Source organism: Rousettus aegyptiacus, unplaced genomic scaffold, assembly GCF_014176215.1.
Source record: "Rousettus aegyptiacus isolate mRouAeg1 unplaced genomic scaffold, mRouAeg1.p scaffold_m13_p_2, whole genome shotgun sequence".
Taxonomy (NCBI): Eukaryota; Metazoa; Chordata; class Mammalia; order Chiroptera; family Pteropodidae; genus Rousettus; species Rousettus aegyptiacus.
In genome coordinates, this window is record NW_023416295.1 from 136,188,723 (window position 1) to 136,214,823 (window position 26,101).

General features: G+C 34.4%; 1 protein-coding gene across 12 annotated transcripts in view; it reads right to left on the reverse strand.

Annotated features, from left to right (window-relative positions):
• Positions 1-3,191: 3,191 nt before the first annotated feature.
• The window catches only part of PPHLN1 (periphilin 1), a 111,203-nt gene continuing 88,293 nt past the window's right edge, over positions 3,192-26,101 (reverse strand). For all 12 annotated transcript variants that reach the window (XM_036236576.1, XM_036236571.1, XM_036236575.1 and 9 more), the window contains one exon: positions 3,192-5,542. In XM_036236576.1, coding sequence (XP_036092469.1) covers positions 5,348-5,542 — 195 coding nt within the window. In that variant the 3' untranslated portion in view covers positions 3,192-5,347. The remainder of the gene's footprint in view (positions 5,543-26,101) is intronic.

Here is a 26,101-nt window from a genome sequence, read left to right on the forward strand (position 1 = left end):
GTGTAACTTTAGACAAGTTACAGCTTCTCTTGCCCTTGAACGCAAAACGAGAATAAAATCTTCATTGGCTTATTACATGAATATGTATCAAAGACACTAGAATGTGGTTCTAACCTTGTTTAGGCAGTGAAATAACTGAAAAACACAGTGCTTCTCAGAATCCTATATTCAGTATATTAAACCTGAAATACATTTTAAGCTACATCCAATATGGTTTCCTAGAGTCTACAGAAGCAGCGGAATACTGTTTTTAAAAATGGTAAATTCTTGCCAGAGTAGGGCCAGCCCCACACCCCTGTCCCCAGCTTACCAGCTTAAGAATGTCTCCCCTTCACTCAACATTCCCACCTCAGGACAGAGGCAGGGCATGGGGGCCATGGCCACCTGGCCACCAAGCTGCCCCAAGGATGAGATGCTGAGAGAGCTCTGTCTCTTCTCTTGGACCCTGGTGTGGATCAGGTAGTTTCTATGTTGTAAAGGTGATTCTCACACAAGACTCTCCTCTCAACGAAAGGAAAAGGGAACAAGAGCTTCACCATAAAAGATACCTCAACCTGATAAGCTGCAGGTCTGATGGACTGCTTCTCTCATCTCTCCCTTTTCCCTCTCTCTCTCTCTCTCTCTCTCTCTCTCTCTCTCTCACACACACACACACACACACACACACACACACACACACACACACACCTATTGGGAATGATCCTCTTCTGGCTAAAGAAGCCTTCCCCACCAGGCAAGTGCAGGGTGCGGGCAGAGAAGGGCATCTGGTATCTGGTGTCGGGGAAGAGCCTAGTTCACTGGAGCTGGGCCCACTTGAAGGTGCTGTGGACATCTGGCCATTGCGTGTTTCTCAGGAATTTGGTCACAAAGGATGGGCTCTTCTCACTTGAAGGACACAGGGACAGTTATTGGATCATCTCCCTTTCTCCAGGCAGCTTGCCCAGCATTGCCCTCTGTGTGTGCCTTCAGTGCCCTCAAGGATGATGGTAGGGTTTCAGCCAGAAAGCTCATGAGTGGGGGTGCTAGCAGATGACCCCAGGAATGGGGCCCTGGGCCAAAAGAGGCTTTCTCAAGATGCAGTCCTGAAGGCCACACGGCCCATTGGTCAGAGCAACTTTGTCCTCTTTTCCTCCCCATCATGTAAGTATTCTAATCAGGAAAAATGTGATAGCCCACAGTTAGGCTAGGCAGTGGATAAATACCTGAGATGTCCTCTTGCAGGAAGTGTCTGTATTTGTTCTGGTTATTTTCTATCTTATATGTTCTCAAATGTTTATATTTCAACAAACCTCTATGTTTCTCTCTCTCTCTCTCTCTCTCTCACACACACACACACACAAAGTTTAAAACCTTATCCAATTTTACTGATAATGGCCTATCAATAGAACACCATTTATCTGTGGATGCAGAGCTCAAAAAGCAATGTGCTGTAGAATCAGGCTGTCTACTGCTATACAAATGTGCATGAGGCTTCAATGGTATTTCTCATCAAGTGACGTTTTAAATACAACTTGAAACAAAACCAGTGGACTGGCAAAGTCTTTTAAATAATCAGTCACCATCACTCCAAGATCAACTATTACAATGGAAATGTGAGTCTGGTGCAGCCTGCCAAGGGCCAACTTTAGCAAAGCTAATCCTCGATTATCATTTCTATTAATTTGAGAAAAAGATGGGCTGCTAACAAGAAACCAATAATGTGGCTTAAAAAATAAAGACATTGATTCCTCTTTCACATAACAGTTTAATACTCCATATGGTCACGCAGGGATCCAGGCTCCTTTCATCTTGTGGCTCTGCAATAAATCAAGCCTGGGTTGCTATTGCTACTACTTTTGGAAAGGGATAAAAGAGAGCATGAAAGAGGAACATCCATTGTCTCAAGAGTCCCAGACCAGAGGAGCAGTACTTCCATTTGAATTCCATAGGAGAGAACTTAGTCTCACTTGGTCAGACCTAACTGCAAGGGGAACATAGCAAATATAGTGCTAATGAGGCAGTAATGTGACTCAATTTTGACTCCATTACTCTGCAAAAAGGAAAGAATACATTCTGCTACCTACCTTAGTTATTAGTCCCCCTTTTCCTATATCACTGAATTGGGTAATGTCAGTGCTCTCAAGAGAACTGGCAGAAAGGAAATGATAAATGTACCATGCATAACCCACAAACCTGGGTGTAGCAAGCAGAGTGTGGCCATTACTCACAGGAGCTCCAGGTGCCAGCCTCAGCAGTATTACAGCTGTAAAGCCACCTGGGTGGCCGGCTGCCTGCAACACTGAATATTGTCTACCATAAATACGTCAGGGATGACCAGACCACTGCCTCCAAAATTGCTGCCAAAGACCTGTCAGTCTTCCTTGGGTGTTAGGATCTCTTGCAGGAAACTCAGAAATAAAGCTGAAACCACTATATAATATTTTTGGCAGTCTAGCAGAGTGCTCTCTTATGATGATCCAGCCTCCCCCTCCCCTCTAGAGGTTCTGAGTCTATGAACAGACTCAGGGCTCGAAAGTGGTTGAGAGGCTGTGAGAAATCAAACTTTTTTGGCAAGAATAAATACAAAAGTAGTATTTTCAAGCCTCATTGTTAAGTAGGAGATAAAGGATAAAGCTACGAGCATTCAAAATCCTTCACAATCTGCTTTCAACCTACCGTTTTCTACTCTTGTCCCCTTATCATCTTCCCCAACCAGCTTCAGTCACACAGGCCTCTACCTTTCCCTCTTCACAGACTTCTATTACTTCCTTTTCTCTACTGAATAAGTCCTATCCCTCCAAGACTCAGGGGTCAAACTTCATTTCATTTGTGAAGCCTAAACAATTATAAGTACCTACAACATTCCAAACTATGCTAGGAACTGAAGTCATGAAGACAATGTGGTTCCTGAGCTCTCCAGAGGTTACCATAAAGATGTAGGATTTTAATCTTACAATTCTCTGAAACTCAAACTCATAATTACACAATTACTGAACATTACTTTGTGCTCAATTTTATGTCATTTAACTGCTTTCTCAGATATTAAGACTCCCCAAGTTACCAAAGTTAATAATAATTTCTCAATTCTCAAACTTCATTCTGCTGCTGAATAAGTGAATTGAACGCTAAGGCATAATCTTGAAGTAGTAAGGAATAAAAATTTACATTTTGGCAAAACACTTTGAGCCTGTTAAAGAGAAAAAAAGACAATCTAATTATTTAAACCTGGTTGCTTTATTTTGCACTTTTAAAATTCACAAAATGCTTCAGAATATCTGCTTTCCCCCTGTTGATCATCGAGGCTTTATAAGACAATGAAAATTTTATCACATCAATTGAGCATATTCAAAAACAATGGAAAATTTACAAATTTTTAAAATCAAGAACATTTTGCAAAATACACACTCTCATATACATCTGAATTAATCTAGCCTAAAACTAGACCTTAAAAAAAAAGATTTAACACTGACAAGCCAACCAGAATAATGCTGATGGAAGGCTATAAAGAGCTTTATATGCTGAATGTAATTTGGGGGAAAGGGTGAAGAAGTAAGTAGTTATCTGTTTAACCTACATCTAAATGCATCTATGAGTAAAACTTATATAGTTTAATGAATTTCAACAAAGTGAACAACTCCTTTTCCTTTATGGTAGTTTCTCAAATTTTATTTTTAAACTTGTGACATCTTGACTAAAGAAAATGAATCCTGGAATTAGAACATTTAAGGAGAAGAAAAACATGGGAGCAGAGGAGAAACAAGATCAGTAAAGATCAGTACTTCCTTCGTCTTTCTAAAGTGGCTGTAACAAAGTCATTGTTCATATTAGAGAAGAATACCAGGGATGCTAAGTGGGGTTTAGTTTTGGCTTAGGTACAATATGTAAAAGGCAAAAATAAAAATTCATATAGGAAACTTAAGAAAATAACTATTGCCTTCAACAGTTATTTTGTGAAGAATGGCATAATATATATTTTGAGGCATCCATTATAGAATCTGCTAAAATTATTTATACTGCTATTTCCATTTTTAATAAAATTTTTATCTACTCTGGGGTAGCTGTTTAGATAGTATCAATAGAGGCCACTGAAAATAATGCCAGAATTCAAGTGAGAAAAGACTGGAAATGGAAAGAGGATGGGAAGATAATGACATTGGGTAGTAATAACAAACATGATTTTTAAGGTTTCCTAACTAATGCTATAAAGTTACATATTTTGGCTAAATGCCACACTTGGCAGCTGGAAGTAATCAGGAAATGAGTGGAATATCCTAATCATCCCAGTTAGATTCTTAACTAACTTGTAATTGGACCACTAGCTCATGAAGGACTGTTTACATAGACTGCTTAGTTAAGGATAGTTGTTCTAGGCTTACTGTCTACTCTGCTTTGTTTTCTTCCAAAAACATCTGAAGGGCTAAGAACCCCTAAAAAGGGCAGCTGAACAAAAAACCTGTTAGAATACAGTTTAACAAAAGCATAATCTGTAAGTGGTTTAATCACAGATATGTTACCAATCACCTTTCTCGAGATGAGGAATATAGGCCTATTGAAAAAATGAAATTCTACTACTCCCTCATATTCTAAGTTTTTCTCTATCACTTAGAGATTTTAAAAGAAATCTCAACTTTAAAATAGCCCTTCTCTTTCACTTCCAATTGCCCCTCACGTTAGTCTTATATATGATATTGTTTAAGACTCACACATGAGTCAGAGTAGTCAGGAATTTCAGGATTATTTTAATAGGAGACATTAAGTTCACTTAGAAAACAAATGTCTTTTAAAGATTTAAGTGCTCTATGTTACCACTATGAGAATTATACTCAAAGCAAATATCCTCTAAGATAGCGAAATATTCAGTTTATTTGGATCTTATACTTAAACATAATAAAAGTTACAAAGCCTAAGATAAGCAAACAAGTCAATAAAATCCCGACTTAATATTCTAACATTTTCACATAGTATTACTATGAAATGCAAAAACAACAACAAAAACAAAAACAAAAAACAAAAAAAACCTATAAATGTTTAAGTGGAATGATCTCTAAAAATTACATTAGTATGATGAAACAAATGAACCCATACTATGGATACTACAGAACACAAGTAAATACAGAAAGCTGTTCCCTAGGACTTGAAAAATTTTAGGGGGCGAAAGAGTATGAATTAGGAGGCTCTACAAGTAGATAAAAAAAAAATCTAATTAAAATATCTTAGACTATTTTAGATGTTTATTTGATATTAGAAAGGTGGTCAACTATCATAAAGTATTTCTCTTCATCACAAAAACTCCATATATTAAGGATTTACAGAATCCAGGGGAAAAAAATCTAGCAACTTTTTTTTTTTTGCCTGACCATGTAATATTCTAAAAAGGATCTCCAAAATCTTGACTAGAGGTGTCATACTCCGCAATGAAATGCTTGAGTTCTTCAACACATCGCTCACCTATTTCATGTAAATTCTGTCTCAATGCAAACTGTATGGATTTTTCTAATGAAGGATCTTTTTCAATCAGCATCTTCACAACCATCCCAAAAGTTTCACAGTCTTGTCGGTAAACCTAGAACGGTGAAATATACTGTGGTTAGCTCAAAGTTAAAATAATTAGTGAAAGACTGAGCTAATTCTGTTGCAGAATTATGATGCTAAAGTCCAAAAGTTAAACACAATAATACAGCTGAACTTGTGTCGGCCCTGAGAAGTCACAACTACCAAAGGCTATTTAAACCTGCATCTTTGAGATTTACTGACAACTTAAATGAAGAGAAAAACACAGATATACCACATCGCGGAGTGCAGAAGTTAGGCATGGCATTTGTCAGCATAAGGTAGTCAACAGAAAAGACATGAGACTAGAGATGAGAACTAGGAACAAAGATTAGCTTGGAAAGGCACATTAATGGCTTTATTCATTTACCTGGTTAGAAGAAAAAAGTTTCTAAGCCCCTGACTTAAGATTATTTGTTTGAATCATGACCAGATGACAAATTCAAAATTCTGTTTAGTATACTACAAACAACTTTAAGAATGCCAAAAGTATCTATTTGAAAAAAACTTTTCAAGTTATAAATATTTAACCATAATTAAAGTCACCAAGGCAGAGTTTAGATCAAAACAATATGTTTTACACACATGGTTGTGTAAGTATGTGTATACACACATGTGTATAGATAAATACACACATATATACATATACACATGGCATATATTTTCTATCTCAATGTTTATATTTTACTATATTTCTATAATATGTGTAATTTTTATCAGTGGCAATTATCAGATGCTATGTCCTGTCCAAAAACTGCTAAGCTTTCTCCACACTATTAAGGAAATGTCATTTTCTTAATTTGTAGTCACAAAATTTTAAATATCTATGCTATTTTTCATACTTTATAACTCACGTATTTAAAGAAAAATTACAGTTAAGTCTCCATGAAAATCGAATGAAATACAAATTACCTGGTTTAAAAAAACTGTTAAATTAATTTTAACTTTTGTAAATTTAACAAAAACAACAACACATTTACTCTCTGAAAAAAGATTTTGTTCATTCTGAAAACTTTAGAAAGAAGTGATCTGAGACATTGCTTGGCTTATGATAGTGTTTATTCCTCAAATGATAACTGTGTTGTGGTTGCTGTTGTACTTTTTAAATGTCTATGATATTTTTTTGATTCCATAAAAACAGCTATTTAAAGAATATTTAACTTTGACTCTCAGTACTAGGTTGCTAAATTATACTAAATTAATGTACTTGCTCTTGAAAACCATTCACAAGTCTTGAAAAAACTAAAAGGTTAAGTTCTTCAAATTAAAATACATAAAAACTAAAATAAAGCCTTAGCCGCCTTTTCCATCTCAGCGCGTGTGCACACACACACAAACACACACGCACACACGTGAGTTTTTCTAAATAGTGATGAAATTTATAAGTCATTAAGTTGAATTCAGCTATTTAAACCAACCATTTATTCCAGTTTATACTAAGGTTTCCATATCCTACAACTGATAATACTACCCTAATAAACCAACATAGAAAACAGTATACCATTCACACGATACTATATATGATGTCAAAGCAACAGAGCACATTAGCTGGCCTAACAACACATAGTACCTGAGTCAAGCCAATGCAGACCCCATGGGGGAAAGTCAGAACCATGATGTTTCACAGTCTTAGTGGAGGTAAATTCCTTACCAAACCAGTCAGCCCACATAATAACAGCATTCTAACACCAACCACAGGCCTCAGCAGACCACTTTGTGGGTGGCCTAAATTTTATAGGCTTCTTTATAACAGATGTACTAGATGTGGATAATGTTACACTGTGAATTAACCTGCAAATTCTTTAATGTAAATTTGCTGTTTTGCCTAAACTGTAACTCTTCATTTAGCATATCTACAGAACATAAATGTACTACAGATTTGCATATCAAAAGTAAAACCGTATTAAAATGTGTTCATATATTTATTTAAATTGTAAACTACTATCACTCTGGAGACAAGATAATACAAGCATTTACAGATTGTGTTTTATTTTTTAAGTGTAAGTCCTTTTTGAATTATTCATTGAAATAGACAAATTTTGTATATTAGTTGACAAGAAAAACCAGAACTGCCCAAAGCAATGTAATTCTCTACTACAGGCTAAATTTTCTAAAGACTGCTTAAAATGAACTGGTTGGGCATTAGACGGGAAATAATTGGTTTTTTGTTAAAGGAAGAACCTCACCCTCCAACATTTTATAAATAAAATTCACAACTGTCAGAAACCTATTTCCGAAATCTGTTCCACAGTAAATTCAATCCCAAACAGGAAGGGTGTAGTTATCTGTAGGAGTTTGTTTGCTTATGACCTCTAGCTGGAAATGCATTAATAATTTTCAGATTTGATATCTACAGGCCACACAGGAAGATTTTTTTGCTGTTGCTTTTTCCCCTGATTGGACCTCATCAAAATGGGAAACAGGTTAAAGTTTGGGTGGGGTTCACATAAACTGCATAGAAATGTAATTAAATTTGCCAGTGTAATAAAAACATTATACAAATGTGGTTTCACACAGTCCTTAATTATACTGGCCTGTGTTAATAGTTAAATTCTCACAAAATACTTCTAGGAATAAAGGAACATGATAAACTACCAAGGCTTTTTACTATTAATTATGTTGTCTGGTGACTGGAAGAGTATCTGAAAAACAAACTCCTCAATGCAAGTTTGTTCTACCTAGAAATGCTTGTAATAATATAAAACACCTCTAAAATGTATATTATTTTAGTCCTTATACCTCTGATCCCATGAAGAAAACAAAAATTAAGGAAACATGAGTTGTTAGAATTTCATTTCAGACTAACCATCTTTAGCATAAGTGTTACAGTTCTGTAAGGGCAAGCAGTGTGGTACAGTGGTAGAGATTACAGAGCTGTGCTGTCTAATATAATAGCCACTAGCCACAGGAGGCTACTTAAATGTAAATATATATGTATATCTTAATATTAAATTTATAATTAATATTAGGAGGTAATTGGTTAACTACTAAAGTCAGGCACACACACTGTCTTAAAAGGCTGAGGAATCAAATAACAATTATTTTCTCTACTGTTGATGCCTCATCATTCCATATAATTTCCTTGACCTGAACTCATTTGGTTCAAATGCTACATGTCCTGTTTCAGGAGGGTCATACCCTCGTAGGAATAGGTAAGCACAGACATAAATTAACAAAGCATAAATGAGACATTTAGATGTAGAAGGTGGCAGGAAAGCTAGAAAGAGCAGAGCAGTGGTTCATGAGCGGCTTACTGAGATTGAGTTCAAATCCTGACCCTACTACTGTGGTAGGCCAAATAATGCCCTGCACCCTACACCCAGATGTCCATATCCTAACTGCCAGGAACCTGTGAATATGTTACATGACGGGGTATAAGTGACTGCAAATAGACTATGTAAAGGATTTTGAGATGAGGAGTTTATCCTGGATTATCCATGTAGGGAAAATGTAATCAAGAAAGAGAGAGTCCTTTAAAAAGGAATGCAGGAGGGTCAAAAAAAAGAAGAAATGTGACTACAGAAACAGAGGTTAAATGATGAGCTTTAAAGATGGAGGAAGGAACTTCCAGCCAAGAAATGCAGCTGCCTGTAGAAAATGGAAAGGGCAAAGAAACGATTCTCCCTTAGCACTTATGGAGGAAGTGCAGCTCTGCAAACACCTGGTTTGGCCCTGGTGAAACCAATTCAAACTTGACTCATTCTTCTCAAGCTCACATGGAACAATCATCAAACCAATGACACTCTGGGCCACAGAACACACCTTAACAAATTAAAAAAACAGAAATTATACAAAATATGCTCTCAGACTACAGCGGAATTAAATTAGAAACCAACAGAAAGATAGCTAGACAATCTCCAAATAGTTGGAGATTAAACAACACACTTCTAAGTAACACACAGATCAAAGCAAGAGTCTCAAGGGAAATTTAAAACTATTTTGAACTAAAGGAAAGTATAACTTATCAAAATTTGTGAGATATATCAAAAGCAGTGCTCAGACAGAAACATATAGCATTAAATGCACATAGAAAAAATAAAGATATAAAGTTATAATCTAAGCTAGAAAACTAGAAGAAGAGCAAATTAGATGCCAAGTACACAGATGAAGAAAATAAAAATTAGAGCAGAAATCAATGAAACCGAAAACAGGAAATTAGATAAATCACTAAACCAAAAGCTGGTTCTTTGAAAAAAAAAAAAAAAAAATGATAAACCTCTTGTAAGGTTAACCAAGAGAAAAAGAGAGTAGACACAAATTATTAATATTAAAATTAAAACAGGGGTCATCACTACTGACTTCATGGACATTAAAAGGATAATAAAGGAATGTTATGAATAACTCTATGCCTGCTAATTTGATAACTTAGATGAAATGTACCAATTCCTTGAAAGGCAGTCTTCCAAAAGTGAAGCAGAGAGAAACAGATAATCTGAATAGGCCTATATTTATGAAAGAAATTGAATCAATAATTAATAACCTTCCAAAACAGAAAGCACTGGGCCAATATGATTTCACCGATGAATTCTACCAAACATTTAAGGAAGAAATTATACAAATTCTCAAACATCACTTCTAGTAAACAGAAGCAGAGGGAACATTTCCTAATGTTCTATGAGGCCAGCATTAGGCTAATATCAAAAACAAAGATTTATAAGGAAGGAGAATTACAAACCAATCTCATAAACATAGATGCCAAAAAGTCTTCAAAAAAAATATTAGTGAATCCAACAATGTATTATTAATAAAAAGAATTATGTACTACAACCAAATGGGATTTATTCCAGGTATGCAAGGCTGGTTCAACATTTGAAAATTAATTAATGTAATCCATCACACCAGCTAAAATGTCCCAGCAAGTAATTTTGTGAATAATGACAAACTGATTCTAATGTTTATATGGAAAGGAAAAGAACCAGGATAGTCAACATAACACTGAAGAAAAAGAACAAAGTCAGAGGATTTACACTACTCAGCTTGCTACAAAGCCAAAGTAATCAAGACTGTATGGTACTGTCTAAAGAACAAAGAGATTAATGGTACAGAATAAAGAGCCCAGAAATAGACTCATACATATATAATCAACTGACCTTTAACAAAGGAGCAAAAGCAATTCAATGAAGAAAGAATAGTCTTCAATAAATGGTGCTGGAAAAACTGGACATTCGAAACATTCAAGATAATCTTGATGCCAATCACATATTTCACAAAAATTAAATCAAACTGTATCACAGACTTAAATGTAAAATACAAAACTATAATACTTCTAGGCGATAACAGGAAAAATCTAGGTGACAACACCAAAAGCACATTAAAAAAAAAAAGGTACTAAGCTAGATTTCATTAAAATGAAAACTTATACTCTGCAGAACACTGTTAAGAGAAGACAAGCTACAGAATAGAAGAAATCTCTGAAAAACATACCTGACGAAGTATTGGTAAACAAAATATACAAAGAACTCTTAAAACTCAAAAATAAGAAAACAATATGATTCAAAAATAGGCAAAGGATCTGAAGAGACAAATCACCAAAGACGACATCTGGATGGCGAATAAGCATACGAAAGCTATATAACATATGTTATAGGTTATAAAAATTAAAACAATGATGAGATACCACTATACATGTATTAAAATTGTTAAAATCCAAAAAATGAATTCTTATTTCTAGTGAGAATGTGGAACAAAAGGAACTCTCATGCATTGCTGGTGGGAGTGCAAAATGATTTTGGCCACCTTGGCAGACAATTTAGCAGTTTCTTAAAAAGCTAAACATAGTCTTACCATATTCTCTGGCAAACATGCTCTCAGATATTTACCCAAATGAGTGAAAAACTGTACCAACATAGAAACCTGTACACAAATGTTTAGAGCAGCTTTATTCACAATTGCCAAAAAGTGGGAGCATCCAACATAGTCTTCAGTAGGTGAATGGATATTGTGCATATATCCATACAGTGGAATATTTTTTGGTAATAAAAAAGAATAAGCTATCGAGCCATAAAAAAGGATATGGAGGAACCTTAAATGCTCATTGTTAAGTGAAAGAAGCCAGTCTGCAAAGGCTATACAATGCATGAATCTAATTATATGACATTCTGGAAAAGGCAAAACTAGAGAGACAATAAAAAGACCAGTGTTTGCAGGGGGAAGAGAGAGGGATACACAGGTGAAGCACAGGGCATTTCTAGGGTAATGAAACTATTCTGTATGATACCGAGTGATACACTTTTCATTTGTCAAAATCCACAGACTTCTGTGACGCAAAGAGTGAATTCTAGGGATTTCAGGTAATAATAATGTATCAATGCTGGTTCATCAATCAAAACATATGTATCACAGCAATGTAAAACAATGATAGGAGAAACTCTATGGAGAGAAGGGGTATAAAAGAACTCTACTTCCCTGCGATTTTTCTGTAAAACCAAAAATGTTCTATTTAAAAAAAGAATCACACAGGGGAGTGGCTCCATAGCGTAGTGGTTAGCACGTCTGCTTTACACACAGAAGGTCCTGGGTTTGCTTCCCAGGTGGAACCATGGACCATACTCCGGGTGCACCAGGCCTCAGGCCTCGGGTGTACGCCCCGAGCATGTGGGAGGAGACACCCTGCCTTCAGAGATCCAGTTCTTAAGGGGAAAAGGCAATATCTGTAGGTCAGGGATGGAATTGCAGGGAGGCAAGGAGTTAAAGAGGAGGGTAAAAAAAAGAATCACACAAATGAAAAAAAGAGGGGAAAGTTATTTGCCCTTTGTGGCTGTTTCAGTACCTATAGGCCTAACTATCCTGTTACAAGGATTAAGTGAGATAATAAAGAGGACTCACAATACTGTTTGCTCTCTAGGTGGCCTCCAATATATGTTAGATACAGTGATGCTAATGATGGAACGGAGACAAACTGCTGTGACTTTGTCTAGAGCAGGGTGTATTAGAAAATCCTGATACAACTGATTCTTTTTATATATATATATTTAACATCTAATTTTTACATTGAAGACTATAAAGTTTTATCATTAGTGCTTTTATTTTGGTTCTTGTTTTATTTCTAGTTGTCCTTCACTTTCTGCCAACATTAATCATGTACATATTTTAAAAAATATGATGGCCACATTTGCCATCTCAAGGACTGATTCTTTCAACATAAGAAGTTCACTCTAGAGAAACATGGAGGACAAAAAGGAAATGGCACTTTTGGGAATTCAATGAGCTTGGCATAGCTAAAGCGTAGGGTGCGTTCACCCTCAAAGTAGATCATAAAGAGCTTTCTTTTAAGAACTTTAGACTTCAACCTATAAATTAGCAAACGGGAAAAGAGCTACAAGAAAGAAAGTGGATCCTTTCAATGCATCAGGGAGAAAAAGTGGTTGGGATTCCATGCTCTGAGCTCTTCAGAGCGGGGACAATGAACATGATAAGATGTGTTAAAGATGAGGTTAAAGGCTTTATAAGTAATTATGAAACAATATGAAAATGATGATGTAAAGAATGATAATGGGAAGTTTTTAATTTATTTTAAGGAGGAAGGTAATGGGAAAGGGAGATAATTTTAGTAACTAATTTGTAATTGAGGCGCCCAGCAAAAAAAAGTTGAGTAGAGTATAGACTTCAAGAGAAGGAAATGGAGGAAAGAGGGAAGGAGGGGGGGAGGGAAGGAGGGAGAGAGAGAGAGATCTTATGATCTTTAGCACTGATGCCAGCTGAGGCCATGGGAGTTCCTTGAAGATGCAGGTAAGCTCTTTTTTAGCTCTAGTATCTGATACACAGTAGATTCACTAATGTTGAATGAACAGCTAAAGTCAGGTCTGAGAGAATGGTAATAAAAGAGCAAAAGGCAGCTAAGAGCTAAAAACATCATCTAAAAACATCTAAAAACATCAATATCAGCCACAGAAGAAACAATAAGGAAGACTAAAAACTAAGAGAGAGTGAAGACACAGATGTCAAGGAAAAATGTTTTAAAATACAATATAGTCAATCAAATGCCAAAGAAAGATTTAAAAAGCTGACAAAATGATTAGATTTGGCTATGAAACGGTAACTGGTTAACTGCGAAAGGAGTTAATTGGGATGGTGGAGATTATAGAGCTGTGCTGTCTAATACGGTATTAGCCATTAGCCATATGCGACTATTTAAATTTTAATTAATTAAATTAAAATTTAGTTCTTCAGTCGCACTAGCCCTATTTCCAATACTTGTGGCTTCTATACTGGACAGTGCAAATATAAAACATTTCCATTGTCTTAGAAAATTCTATCAAGCAGTGTTGTTAAAGAGGATTGAGGAGAGAAAAAAGGGTGAAGATTTAGTGATAAGTGTTGACCTGGTATATTAAATAATATACACATACATATATATTTGCAATTATTTTACTATTAAAGTGGAAATAAAAGCTTACCACTTGTAAAGGAGCATTGTGAAATATAATTAGTATCTGTGAAATGTTCTACAATCTTTTCGTGAAATGCACATAAAAATATGTTAAAACAAGTAGCTCCAATTGAGAATTAATATACAAGAAAATATAATGTCTCATGTGTTGATGAGGTCAGGGGAAAAGTGACAGCATATTGATGTTAAATACTGGAGACAAATTTAAACCCTTTAATTTGGATCTGTAGTAATGTAAAAGGTGTCAAGCTATTACAATCTATGTTGCTCCTTATGCTATATTAACAGAAAAAAAAAATTTTGAAATGTCCTCCTCAAAGCTGCAGTCCCACTGGCTCTAAAAGCACAGATCCTAAGAACACTGGTAGTTGCTAAGAAATGCATTATGAGCACATGGATTAGATCTCAATTGCCTATGTTCAATAGGTGAGTACAAATATTGCAGCCCCATAAAAATGCCCAAAATTAATGATAAAGTAGATAAATGCTAAAAAAAAACACCTTTAACAATCAGTGTTTCTAGAATTCTCACCTATAAATGAAGATCAACTTATAAATTTATAAGATTCAAAGATTAATATTTAAATGATTTTTGAATCTTTCCAGCCTACTAGTTCTTTCAATCATAATACGCTAAATAGACAAAAATAAATAAAATAATGCCAAAGAATCTACAGAATTTTTTCACTGATGTCAAAAGCAGTTCCCACAGAGATCAAATACAGGAACTAGACAAATCACAAATTAATACCAAGTGAAAAAAGTTGCAAAGGAAATATGTAGAGGCACCAGTTATGTATTCTTTTAAGTCTATTTCTTTTAGGGACACATACACACAAACATACAGAAAAATGATAACTCTGAGAAGGGAGGGAATCAGCAGGGATCTGAGAGGGGTTTTAGCTATATCTGTAATATTTTATCTCTTTAAAAACAGGGGAAAAGCCACACATTTGATCAAGGGTTAATGGCATACATGCTTAAGCACTTAGGAGTGAAGTATAATGAGATCTGCAATATACTTTGCCATTCATCAAAAAATAAAATGAATTAACAGGTGAGTAAAGAAATATATATGTGACAAAGCAAATAAAATAAAATGGTAATTATAGAATCTAGGTGATGAATATATAGGTATGCACTGTATAATTCCTAATGTTTGAAAGTTTTCACAGTAAAAAGCTAAGTGAAGAGATCTAAAGCAAAATAATGCCCAATGGTAAGCATATGGTTCTGATCATCTCAGCTTACAAATGAAGATGGCTCTCTGTTTTGCTTGGACCCTGGGGTTGAGAATTACAAATATTATTCAGATATCCATAAATCTGTAAATACAGATATACAGTTGCATGAAACACACTTGTGCCTGCCATACAACTAGAACTCACATGTGCAAGGCATTAGATTTAGTCAGTAATACAGCACCCTGCTCAAGAAAATTTGATTCTACTAAAAGAATAAAACATTTAAGATAACCATAAGACAAACAAACTAGAATACAGTAAATGCCACAGAGAAATACAAAGTATTAATAATAATTCCAAAGAAAAGATAATGAATGGTGTGGGAGGGGATTAAAAGCACTGAGAATGCTGGCTATTCTAGGCAACTTGGAAGCCTGCAAACAAAATACAGCATAGTATGTTTAAAGAACAAATCTGGAATATAAGAAGTTTTGGAAAAGATGGCTAATGGATAGACCAAAATCAAAATGGAGTTAGATATAAACAAGTTGGACTTAAATAATTTATGGTTGGAATTATGGTTTAACTCCTCTTTGGACTTAAAATAATTTATGTTATGGTGTATTCTTTTTTTTTTTTCTCATTCATCAATGAACCAATGAAGATTACTGATTAGGGAAAAACTAATGTATTCATTACTCAATGTCCCCCTCAAATCTGATTCAGTAGGCTAGGAAAAATAATTTTGTGTTTCAAGTCAGTTGCTGATTTGAGAAAAAAACTTCTAAGATTCAAAACATATAAAAAGGCTAAATCTAAAGAAATATAGTCATAATAAAGACAAAAGGCAATTAAATACATTATAAAATAAGTTTTAAAATTCTAGGTGCTTAGAAAATTATTAATAAATATTTTTGTAAAATGACAAAATTTTCCATGTGGCTTTTAATATTTTCATGTCTCAGAACAATAAAAATTCTTTAATAAAGGCAGGGAAAGGAAGGCTTAATTTAGATATTTTCTCAAGTTAATGTCTAAAACATTTATCACCATGAAACAGATCATAGGTTGAAATGGCAAGCCAGCTCTTTAAAAGATATTTATCACTTAGAATGTGTTTCCCTTGATTAAAAAAAACAAAATTAAGAAGGTAAAATGTTTTATGTGTATATTGAACTGATTTTTTTTATACATAGCTGTGTGTTATAAAAGATATTATTATATTGGGTGAGAAACTAGATGAAAGATAAGGAGTATACAAGTGAAAGAATCATCTAACATACAGTTTAAGTAAGAGTTATCCAAGAGAATTTATTTTAATTAAGATTACTTTCAAATCAATCTTTTTGTAAATAAATACATTTTAAATTGCTCTTGAGGTAGTCCAATACTCAAATGATTTAACACTAATATTCAGAAAAGTACAAAATCCTGACTGTACAAAAGGTCATATTTTAGATTTTGGATATCAGCCCCTTATCAGAAGCACTTCATGTGTTAGATTTGACTAAGGCTAAAATAAAGAATATAACTGGCAACAGCCTGTTTCATAAGTGAAAAATCTTACATTAGTTTGAGAGATCTAACAGGAACAACCTCCATCCACCAAATTACCCTTTTATAGGAGAGATCTGTCAATGGGAATGATTAAGCAAGAAGCGGCTTCAAGACCCACCCGTTCTTTTTCCTCCTAGTTCATCTCTCGAAACAGAGGTTAGAGAGAATCCAATATTAAGGTTGCTTTAACCTTATGAAGATACAAAAGAATGGTTCAGAACCTAAAAATATTAACAGTTACTAGGCCCAATTAATTAATCCTCAAGGGAGGGCTCACTCACTACACAGGACAAATTCTAGGAAAATGGGGAAGAATTCTAGGCAAAGTTCTCTATGACTAGAAATGGTTACGGATACAATTCTAAAGAGTTTTTGTTTGTGTAAACATAACGGCATTTAGAAATTATTGGCATATAAAAAAACATTAAGTTACTAACAACATTTTCATATAGGCTTTCACATTATTATATGTACCAGGAAACCTCATAAGTACTCTGGAAGTACTATCCTCATTTTATAAAAATAATGAAGCAGAGAGATTAAAGGGAGTTAGTTACAAGAAGTACAATTAACATTCGTAGCCTAGGTTTCTAATTAACCCTTTACTATACTGCTGCTAACCCATGAGAATTATATAACTCCAAAATAGAAATAAAGCCACAACTGAGAATAAACCATTGATGAAGATAATTAATCTCCTTGGTTTTGAAGAGTGGTGTAAAGAGAGGGACCTGTAAAGTGGGTCATGAGATCAAGATTCGTAACTATCATGAGGCAATGAAACATTACTTGTGTATGTGTTCTTCATGTCTCTAGTGAAATCTGAAACTTGGATTATTTTTCCATATGACTTCAGAGATGCTACTAAGATAAATTTATGAAAAACAAAAAGGTCATATCAGCCATATTCACCATGCTGGGAAAAGCACTACTGTTCTATAAACTATTTATTCTGTGGGTGGTTAAAGAGCATTGTACAGTTGAAATGGAACATTTTCAATGAGTTTTGCAACACAAGATAGTTCCTTTTCAGCTTTCTTTTGCTAGGTGATTCAGTGAACCACTCTGTCACCCCATTTCTTTCATCATTAAAACTCTATATTGTAAAGTTCATTTTAGAAGAAATCACTTTTTCCTGCTATGAAATTTCTCCAAGGCTCTCACTAAAAAATTAAGTTATGGTTTCAGCATACATGTGCTGTTGTATTTTTTTTTCTTGTTTTCTGTAACATCAGACAGTATAAATTTTTGCAAGTATTATAATTAAGAAAATATTTCATTTTTGTTACAGTACCAAGGTATTGTGAATTTCCATCTTAAAATAAAGAAGTCCTTGCTAATGCAATGGTTTTAGGAGACTTAAAATGTATGCCAAAGTCTCTTCTGAGTGAGGGCGATGGGAGTGGGGGCTGCCAGTGAAGGGGTAGGAAACACTAATGGTGGTCAGGATGAACTGTAATTCCAGTGTACAGGCAGCTTCTGCAGTCTCTGCTTAACAGTCCCTTCCCACCTCCCCCTACAACCCTGGCAGCTGTATTTACATTATATGCCAATTTAAAACTACATATTTATAGGAGATAGAATTTAAGTAATTTTGGTGATAAAGATGAATCCCAAGGTTTAATAGATTATGAATCAGGTGTATGACATTAACAATGCCAAGGAATACAGGGAAGGTAGATAGCAAACAGGTAGGGAGGGAGGCATGGGGAGAAAGAAGGGAAAGTAAGGAGGAAGAGAAACTGCCTAATATCCATCTAGTTCTAAATCTGATTTCTGCCTATTTCATGAGAAGTCCCCATTAGCTTTGAATACTTTCTCTTTACTTGCTAAAGGTAGTTTGAATGAGTTTTATAACTTGAAACCACAAGGAACTTTCTCTGGATACCTCCTAGCATGACAGCCTGCTAAATGGGCTGGGGTGGCGATCTGGGAGCAGAAGAGTCCTGCGCAATTACATCTGCACTGCAGGATCTCTGCTCGTCACCAGTGCTTTAACACTGGCAGGAATGCCAGGGTAATGGCATAAACCTATTTTCTCTCCAATGCAATTACAAATCCATCAAAGGTGCTTCACAGAGCTTTATCCAACAAAGTTAAAGACAGGCTATACTGTTCCATGTTGAAAGTTAACAATTACCAATCCTTGAAGTTTCTACTGAAAATATAGCTTTTGTTGGCTCCTACTAAAAAAAAGCAATACATTTGCTTTCAGCTCATCATATGCAAAGGTAAGAAATAGAATATTATAAACCTACTTCTACGAGAGAAAGGCTGTTCAATTAGATACATATAATAACATTATGAATACTGTTAAGATGTGTTTTTTTCCCCTCCAGAAGAAAGGAATTATTCATAACTAACACAAATAGCATAGCTTCATTTTAAAAATGAGAACTCCAGATTCAGGTATCTTCAAAGTAGGTTAAAATTAATATTTAATTATTTTACTTTTATCTCTAAAGGCATCACATACATTAGGAAAAGTCCATAAATCCCATTATCTATGAACAAAGACATTATTTTCAAGGTCTATCTGCAGATATTTTCTAGTTTATCTGCAGATATTTTCTAGTCTATACCTTTAATAGCAAAATTTATAGGGTAATGGGTATATAATTTTAAATGAATCTTGATCTGTCCACTTGACATTACAAATAAAACTAATGACTTCTCAAATGATACTGAAGTTCTTTGCAAGAATCAGAGACAAAGGAACCAGTCTGAAATGAAGAATACAATAAGATGAAGAATATATGAGAGGAAATCAACAAAGTAGAGGAAGCGGAGGTTCAAATCACCAATATAGTGGATGAGGTAGCAGAGGACACCCAATCAGAACAGCAACAAGAAAAAAGAATCCAAAAACGTGAAGATAATTTAAGGAACCTATGGGACAAGATCAAATGTAACAATATTTGCATCATAGGGGTACCAAAAGGAGAAGAGCGAAACCAAAAAGTTGAAAACTTATCTGAAGAAACAATGATGGAAAACTTCCCTAACCTGGTGAAGGAAATAGACATACAACCCCAGGAAGCTCAAAGAGTCCCAAAAAAGATGATCCCAAAGAAGCCCACATCAAAACACATCATAACTAAAATGTCAAAGGTTAAATACAAAGAGAGAATCCTAAAAGCAGCAAGAAGAAAAGCAGTTAGTTACCTATAAGGGAGCTCCCATAATACTGGCAACTGATTCTCAAAAGAAACTTTGCAGGACAGAAGGGCTTGGCACAAAATATTCAAAGTGATGAAAACCCAGGATCTACAACCAAGATTACTGTATCTAGCAAAAGATTACTGTATCATTTGTAGTCAAAGGACACATAAAGAGCTTCCTAGACAAGAAAAAGCTAAAGGAGTTCATCACCACCAAGCCAGCATTACAGGAAATGTTGGAGGGACTTCTTTAAGAAAAAAAAAATACGTAGCAAAAATTTAAAATAAAGAATGGCAATAACTACTTATCTATTAACAAGTACTTCAAATGAAAAAGAATTAAGTGCTCCAATCAATAGAGAGAGTGGCTGAATGGACAAAAAAACAAGACCATTTCATTATATATGCTGCCTATAAGAGATTCATTTCAGATTAAAAGACACAGACTAAAAGTAAGAGGGTGGAAAAAGATATTGCATGATGGACCTAGAGGGTATTGTGCTGAACGCAGTAAGTCAGATAGAGAAAGACAAATGCCACATGATTTCATGTACATGTGCAGTCTAAAGAACAAAATAAACAACAAAAACAAAAAGATCACAGATATAGAAAACATTTTGAGGTTGCCAGATCAGAGGGGGGTTGAGGGGGTAGGTGAAAAGTGGGGCGAGGATTAAGAAGTACAAATGGATAGTTACAAAATAGTCATGGAAATATAAAATATAGCATAAGGAATACAGTCAGTAATATTATAATAAATATGTAAGGGGCAAAGGGGTACAAGATTTATTGGGGTGATGATTCTGTGAATTATATAGATGTCTAATCACTATGCTATACAACTGAAACTAATATATTATTGTATACCAACTATAATTTTAAAAACTCACTGTAAAGATGAGCAACTAATTGTCTATTTCAATAAACACACGCACACACACAAAATCAGAGACACACTTATAACAATATTGTGCACACACATGCGCTAAAATCACAATGCTGTCATCATTACATCAACCAGATACACTGCTACTTCCACTTTACACGCAAGATAAACACCAGGTATTGATCACTAAGGATAATGTTATTAAATTTTAGTAAATGAAGATACAACTCTGGTCCTCAAAAACCCTTTTTGAAGAAAGAATTTAGCTACAGCCAAGGATATGAGGCAAGAATCCAGTCAAATGAAAATTTTTGGTAATGTTTGCAGACTGTTTTGGGTAAGCTAAAATACAACTAAATACTTCTATCTGAAATTATGAGGGCAAAAATGATATAACTATGAGATTCTACTGGAACCCTGAAGGTCAAATGAACCATACCACATGTAATTTCAACATGCAATGTATTTATTTAAGTGGGTTTTTTTTTTCTAATTTGAGTTATTAGTTTAAAAGTTTATATTTTTAAATTTTTTTACTTTTGGGGGGTTGGCAAAATGTAGTAATTTAGTTGACTACAATGATCGGTATATTTTAAGTAAGAATAGAGAAAACTAGAAACAAAATCTCTGTTTGGATTAGTAGCACTGGACATTGAATTGGTTCAGATAAAATAAAGGTCAAAAGGTTGACCACCTTACTGCAAGAGCCAAAAGAAACAGTAGACTGTGGCTTCCCCTTTAACCTTACTTCTTGTACAATTACCATGTGCTCACATAGATACGACATAGACAGAAAATTTTCATATAAACACATCCTGGAAAAATGCATTAAACCATTCCTCTCTTCATACATATTTTTAGTGTCCTATGTCAATAAAAAACATAAATACCAAAATGTGGCTTCATTCTCTGAGAGTTCAGTGTGCTTCATGTTATAGTTATTTAAAACTTCAGAAATTAATATTTATGGTTAGGACGTATTTCCTAAGCAAACATGAAATCATTCATAAAACTGTTACTATTTACACACTTTCAAAGGTATCAGAATGCTGAAATTTGACTATTGTACACTTCCTTATTTCTTGGTTTTGCTATTTCTATAGTCACAGTCCTAGTGTGGACCTAACCAATTCACCTTGCTGTAACACAGTAGCCTTCTTTTTAATTGTTTTGCTTCTAGTCTTTTTATTCTAAACTTTTCCATTCAGAGGACATTATCCTAAAGATTAAAAAACCCTTCTCAGAACTCTGCTGCTCTGGCTCCTAACATCTGACTCAATTAAATTCTTTGACAAAATCTCAGCTATTAAAATCTCATCACCCACCAAAATATCATCCACCGTACATCTTTCAGTATTTTACCTGCTCTCTATGCCATCTGCATTCCATTGTTTGCTAGTACTACTTTAATTGTTTCAAAATTTTGTTCAAGTTATCTTTCACAAAATTTTTTCAGATCAATTTTTCCAGGTTACTCTAAGTATTTAAGAAATGTGTTTCTTTCTGCCCACCTATCTCTTTTATTATACTGAGGACAAATACAATTTCTTTTGCTTCCTTTCTAACTGTCTCTCATTAAGTAGAAGGCTGGGAACAAAATGGATCTTTAATTATCTTTGATTAATTTAAAAGCTTGAAATCATATATTCTGCCTTGGCTCAAACTTTAATTAGATATTTTATGGCCATCCTATCTAACTGATCACTTACACAAATTCTTTGAGATTAGTAAATGAATTTGTTCACAGAGGCTGCTAATAATATATTTCCCTTATCAAGTAAAGATCCTAATTAAATTTTTAATTGATTTAGCATTACAAGGAAGGTGAGGTATACAAACTAATTTCTGAAATCAGGTAGGAAAGTTTACAATTATAAAGTCATTTCAAAATAGTGAAAAGCCTGGAAAAATATTATTCTACTATTTTGTGAGAATCAAATCTAATGAGTCAAAATAAGTTCTGGTCTAAAGTAGTTTTTTCCTCATAAAATAATCATATTGTAGGAAGAGAATAAAATTCAATTACAAATTCTCTGCTTCATTGTACACTCGTAGTTTTTACTACTAAAACTAAACAGCAAGGAAGAAAGTTTTATAAAGTCTATTACACAAAGAGACAAGTTACAAAATGTCTAAAACCATATTCATATTGTCTTTTGCAAAAAAATAAACAAAAACGAAAACACAAAACAAAACATGCATACACACAATCAAAAGCAAACTCAAAACCAAAACAAAACAGGACCAGAAATGGTACCATTCAAGATGACACTATTTAAGAAGTCAAAAGAATTGCACATTACTAAGATAAAGCAATAATTAAAATGTAAATAAAAAGTTCCAGTTCTGCTTTTGTCTCTATTGTGTAGGTGTGACAGGAAAGCTGTAAAATTTTTCCTCAAACACTGAATCATCCTCAATGATTCAAGCCAGTATTTATCCCATGTAGCTCAATAGTGTATTGTAGCAGCTGCATTCTGTATTCTATTTTTTAATGGCATTTAAGTTATTTCAGTTTTAGAGACAAAAGAAGCTATGTTAAATAGGACAACCAAAATACAACTTCAAAAGTCAGATTTTGACTATAATGTCCTATATTTCTGTTTTAAAAAATATACCATTTTTCTCATGTTCTGAACACATTCAAAACTATCTACATAGAAATCAGATTAAATTATGTTTTCTTAGCCTTCAAGTCATCATATGTGGATATAATTACACAATAAAAGTTTTAAACTCAAATCCTGTGCACAATAAAAAATCAATTTGTTATGAGCTTAAGGAATCACCATTCACATCCACACATATGTCAAAAAAGAAAGGAGAAATGTAAGAATTACCAGAGGTATTAATGTATGATTTTCCTTCTACAAAAGAATTTCTCATTCAAACTGAACAACATAAATGTAATTTAAATATAGTTCAATCTTCAAAACTGAAAACAAAAGAAAAAAAAAAAAACACCTTAGTCTTCAACTTTTTAAAAATTCCCACAGATGCAATGACTACAGATAGGTAGGATCATAAGCATTTTAAGTGTCCTGTTTTATTTTGTCTCACCTTTTAAAATATGTATAAAAGGGGCGGGAGGGTAATATGGCAGAGTGATGGAGACCATGGATTTTACGGTCAAGGAGTCCCTAGGTTTGGATTGCTGTGTGACCCTGGGCACATACCTAATTCCCTAAGCCTTGTTTGTAATGTGGGGATTGTAATAGTACCTTAGCTCGCAGGGCTTTTGTGAGGATTAGGTGACAGAATAAACACAAAGTACTTAATACTCTGATACCATTCACCTAACATACATTTGAGGGTCTATTAGTCAACAAAAATTTGTGGATCTACTATGCGCGTGCCCTATACAAGTGGTAAACAAAAAATATATCATCCCTATCCTCAGGAAGCTTTCTTTTTCTTTGTTGGAAAGATATATAATAAAATGTATAAAAACACATAAATGTGTGTTAATTGTGGGAAGTGTTATAAAGGAAATAAAGTAGACTCAGTGATAGAGGAATCACTTTGACTGAAGGAGTGTGGTAAGGAAACGTTTTAGTGAAAGGGTATTTTTAGTAGGGGCCTAAAAGATAGAGGAAGCCAGAGAGAGCATTCCAGGTAGAACTAACAGCATCGACAAAGGCTATCGCTACCAAGAAGAGGAGAATAGCTGGTCCTATTGAGAGGCCGGTGTGACTGTAGCATAGTGAACCACAAGGGCTCACTATAAGGAATCTGGAGAGAGAGATAACAGACAGAACCAAGAGATACCTACAGCCATGGTGAAAACTTTGGATTTTTATTTTAAATATAATGGAAAGCCACTGGAGGGTTTCAAGCAGGGGAACCATTATATTGAATAGGTTTAGAAGTCAGGAAACAACCATAGCAACATTCCATTTGGCTAGGAATATCAAAATTCAAAGCATTCTTAGGGCATTGAAACCCGTTTTTGTTCAAAAATACTCTTTTTAGTTCTTTTAAAGTGGAAAATTCTAAAATACATTGGCCATTTCCTGCCTTAGTTAAAAAAGAGATCTCAAAAACACTAAAAACTACTTTCTTCTTTTTCTCCCCTTTAACTGCATCATGATCAATAGCTATGCTGAGTTACAGATATAAATTTCACTTTCTCTTTAATTCTGAACTACACGATATGTAGTTGCTCAAAACCACGGACAACAGAACTAGTCAAATTTCCTGGCATATAAATAACTGAATTAAAGACTAAAAGAGACCAAGTTTGTGTCATTAATTTTTTCCCCCTAATAAAATCACTTTCACCATCTAATCGGTGAGCATTTTTTGTTTATTTGGTAACATTTAAGGTATTCTTCCTTGGTCAACTCTGGATAAAAAATCTGGTTTGCTTTTTCTGCTCTTACTCAAAGGATGCTGTGAAGTGCTGGAAAAAGTCCAAAACTGCAATTATTTGATCCATCATGAACTCTTTAATCTCTCTTGTTGACTTCCATATCAACATACACCATATGGGATATTCTAAGCCCTTTCCACACCCAATTCAGGAACTCTAACTGCTGATAGCACTCTTCCCCTCCCTATCCCATTTCCCCTTACTCTTAGCAAAATTGCCTCTCTCCTAAACTTATCTCTTCTCCACCTCAAAAATGCTGCCACTTTATTCTACTTTGCCCTAGTCCCAGAAAAAAAGTTGCTCTAAATTTTCAAGATTAGTCCTTCTATCTGTGCTATTGATAGCCCTCCTTGCTTCATCAATTATTTGATCTGTTTTTTGATCCACAGTCTCTCTCATATTACACTTACCTTTTCACAAGTGGTCAAAAATATATAAGTAAATAAATAAATATGTTGCTGGGTTTTATTTATTCTCCTGCCACACAGTCACGTGTACTTGTTCTCCATTTCTGACTCAATCAATCTATTTCAGGCTCTCATTATTCCTCATCTGAAGAGTAGCCAAACATTTTTGTACAAACTAATCTTAAAAAAAATCTTGATCCTAATTCTCACGTATTTGAAATTCATCCATAAACCATACTACTTAACAACAGAATTCACACTCTTTTTATCTAGCATTTAAAATCTTTGACAATCTGGCTCTAATCTACTTATCCTCAAAAAACTATCCTGGGCTTGCTATCTACTATCTTTTCTCTACCAACAAATTTCTATAAAATAAGTCTATAATCACACCTTTTTTACACTACTTTAGTTTCTCATCTACTGCATGAGGGACTATGCCCTTTAACTGGCGAGGTTTCCACGCACTAAACTTAAGCGGTTAATGCCAGAACTGAATTGTCATAAACCAGTTGAGGTCAAAATGAAATACTTCCTTCTTAATTTGTATCATAATAAAACCATAATCATAAGAACAGAACTCTCCTGAGTTCTGTCAGGAGCATATTATCAGACT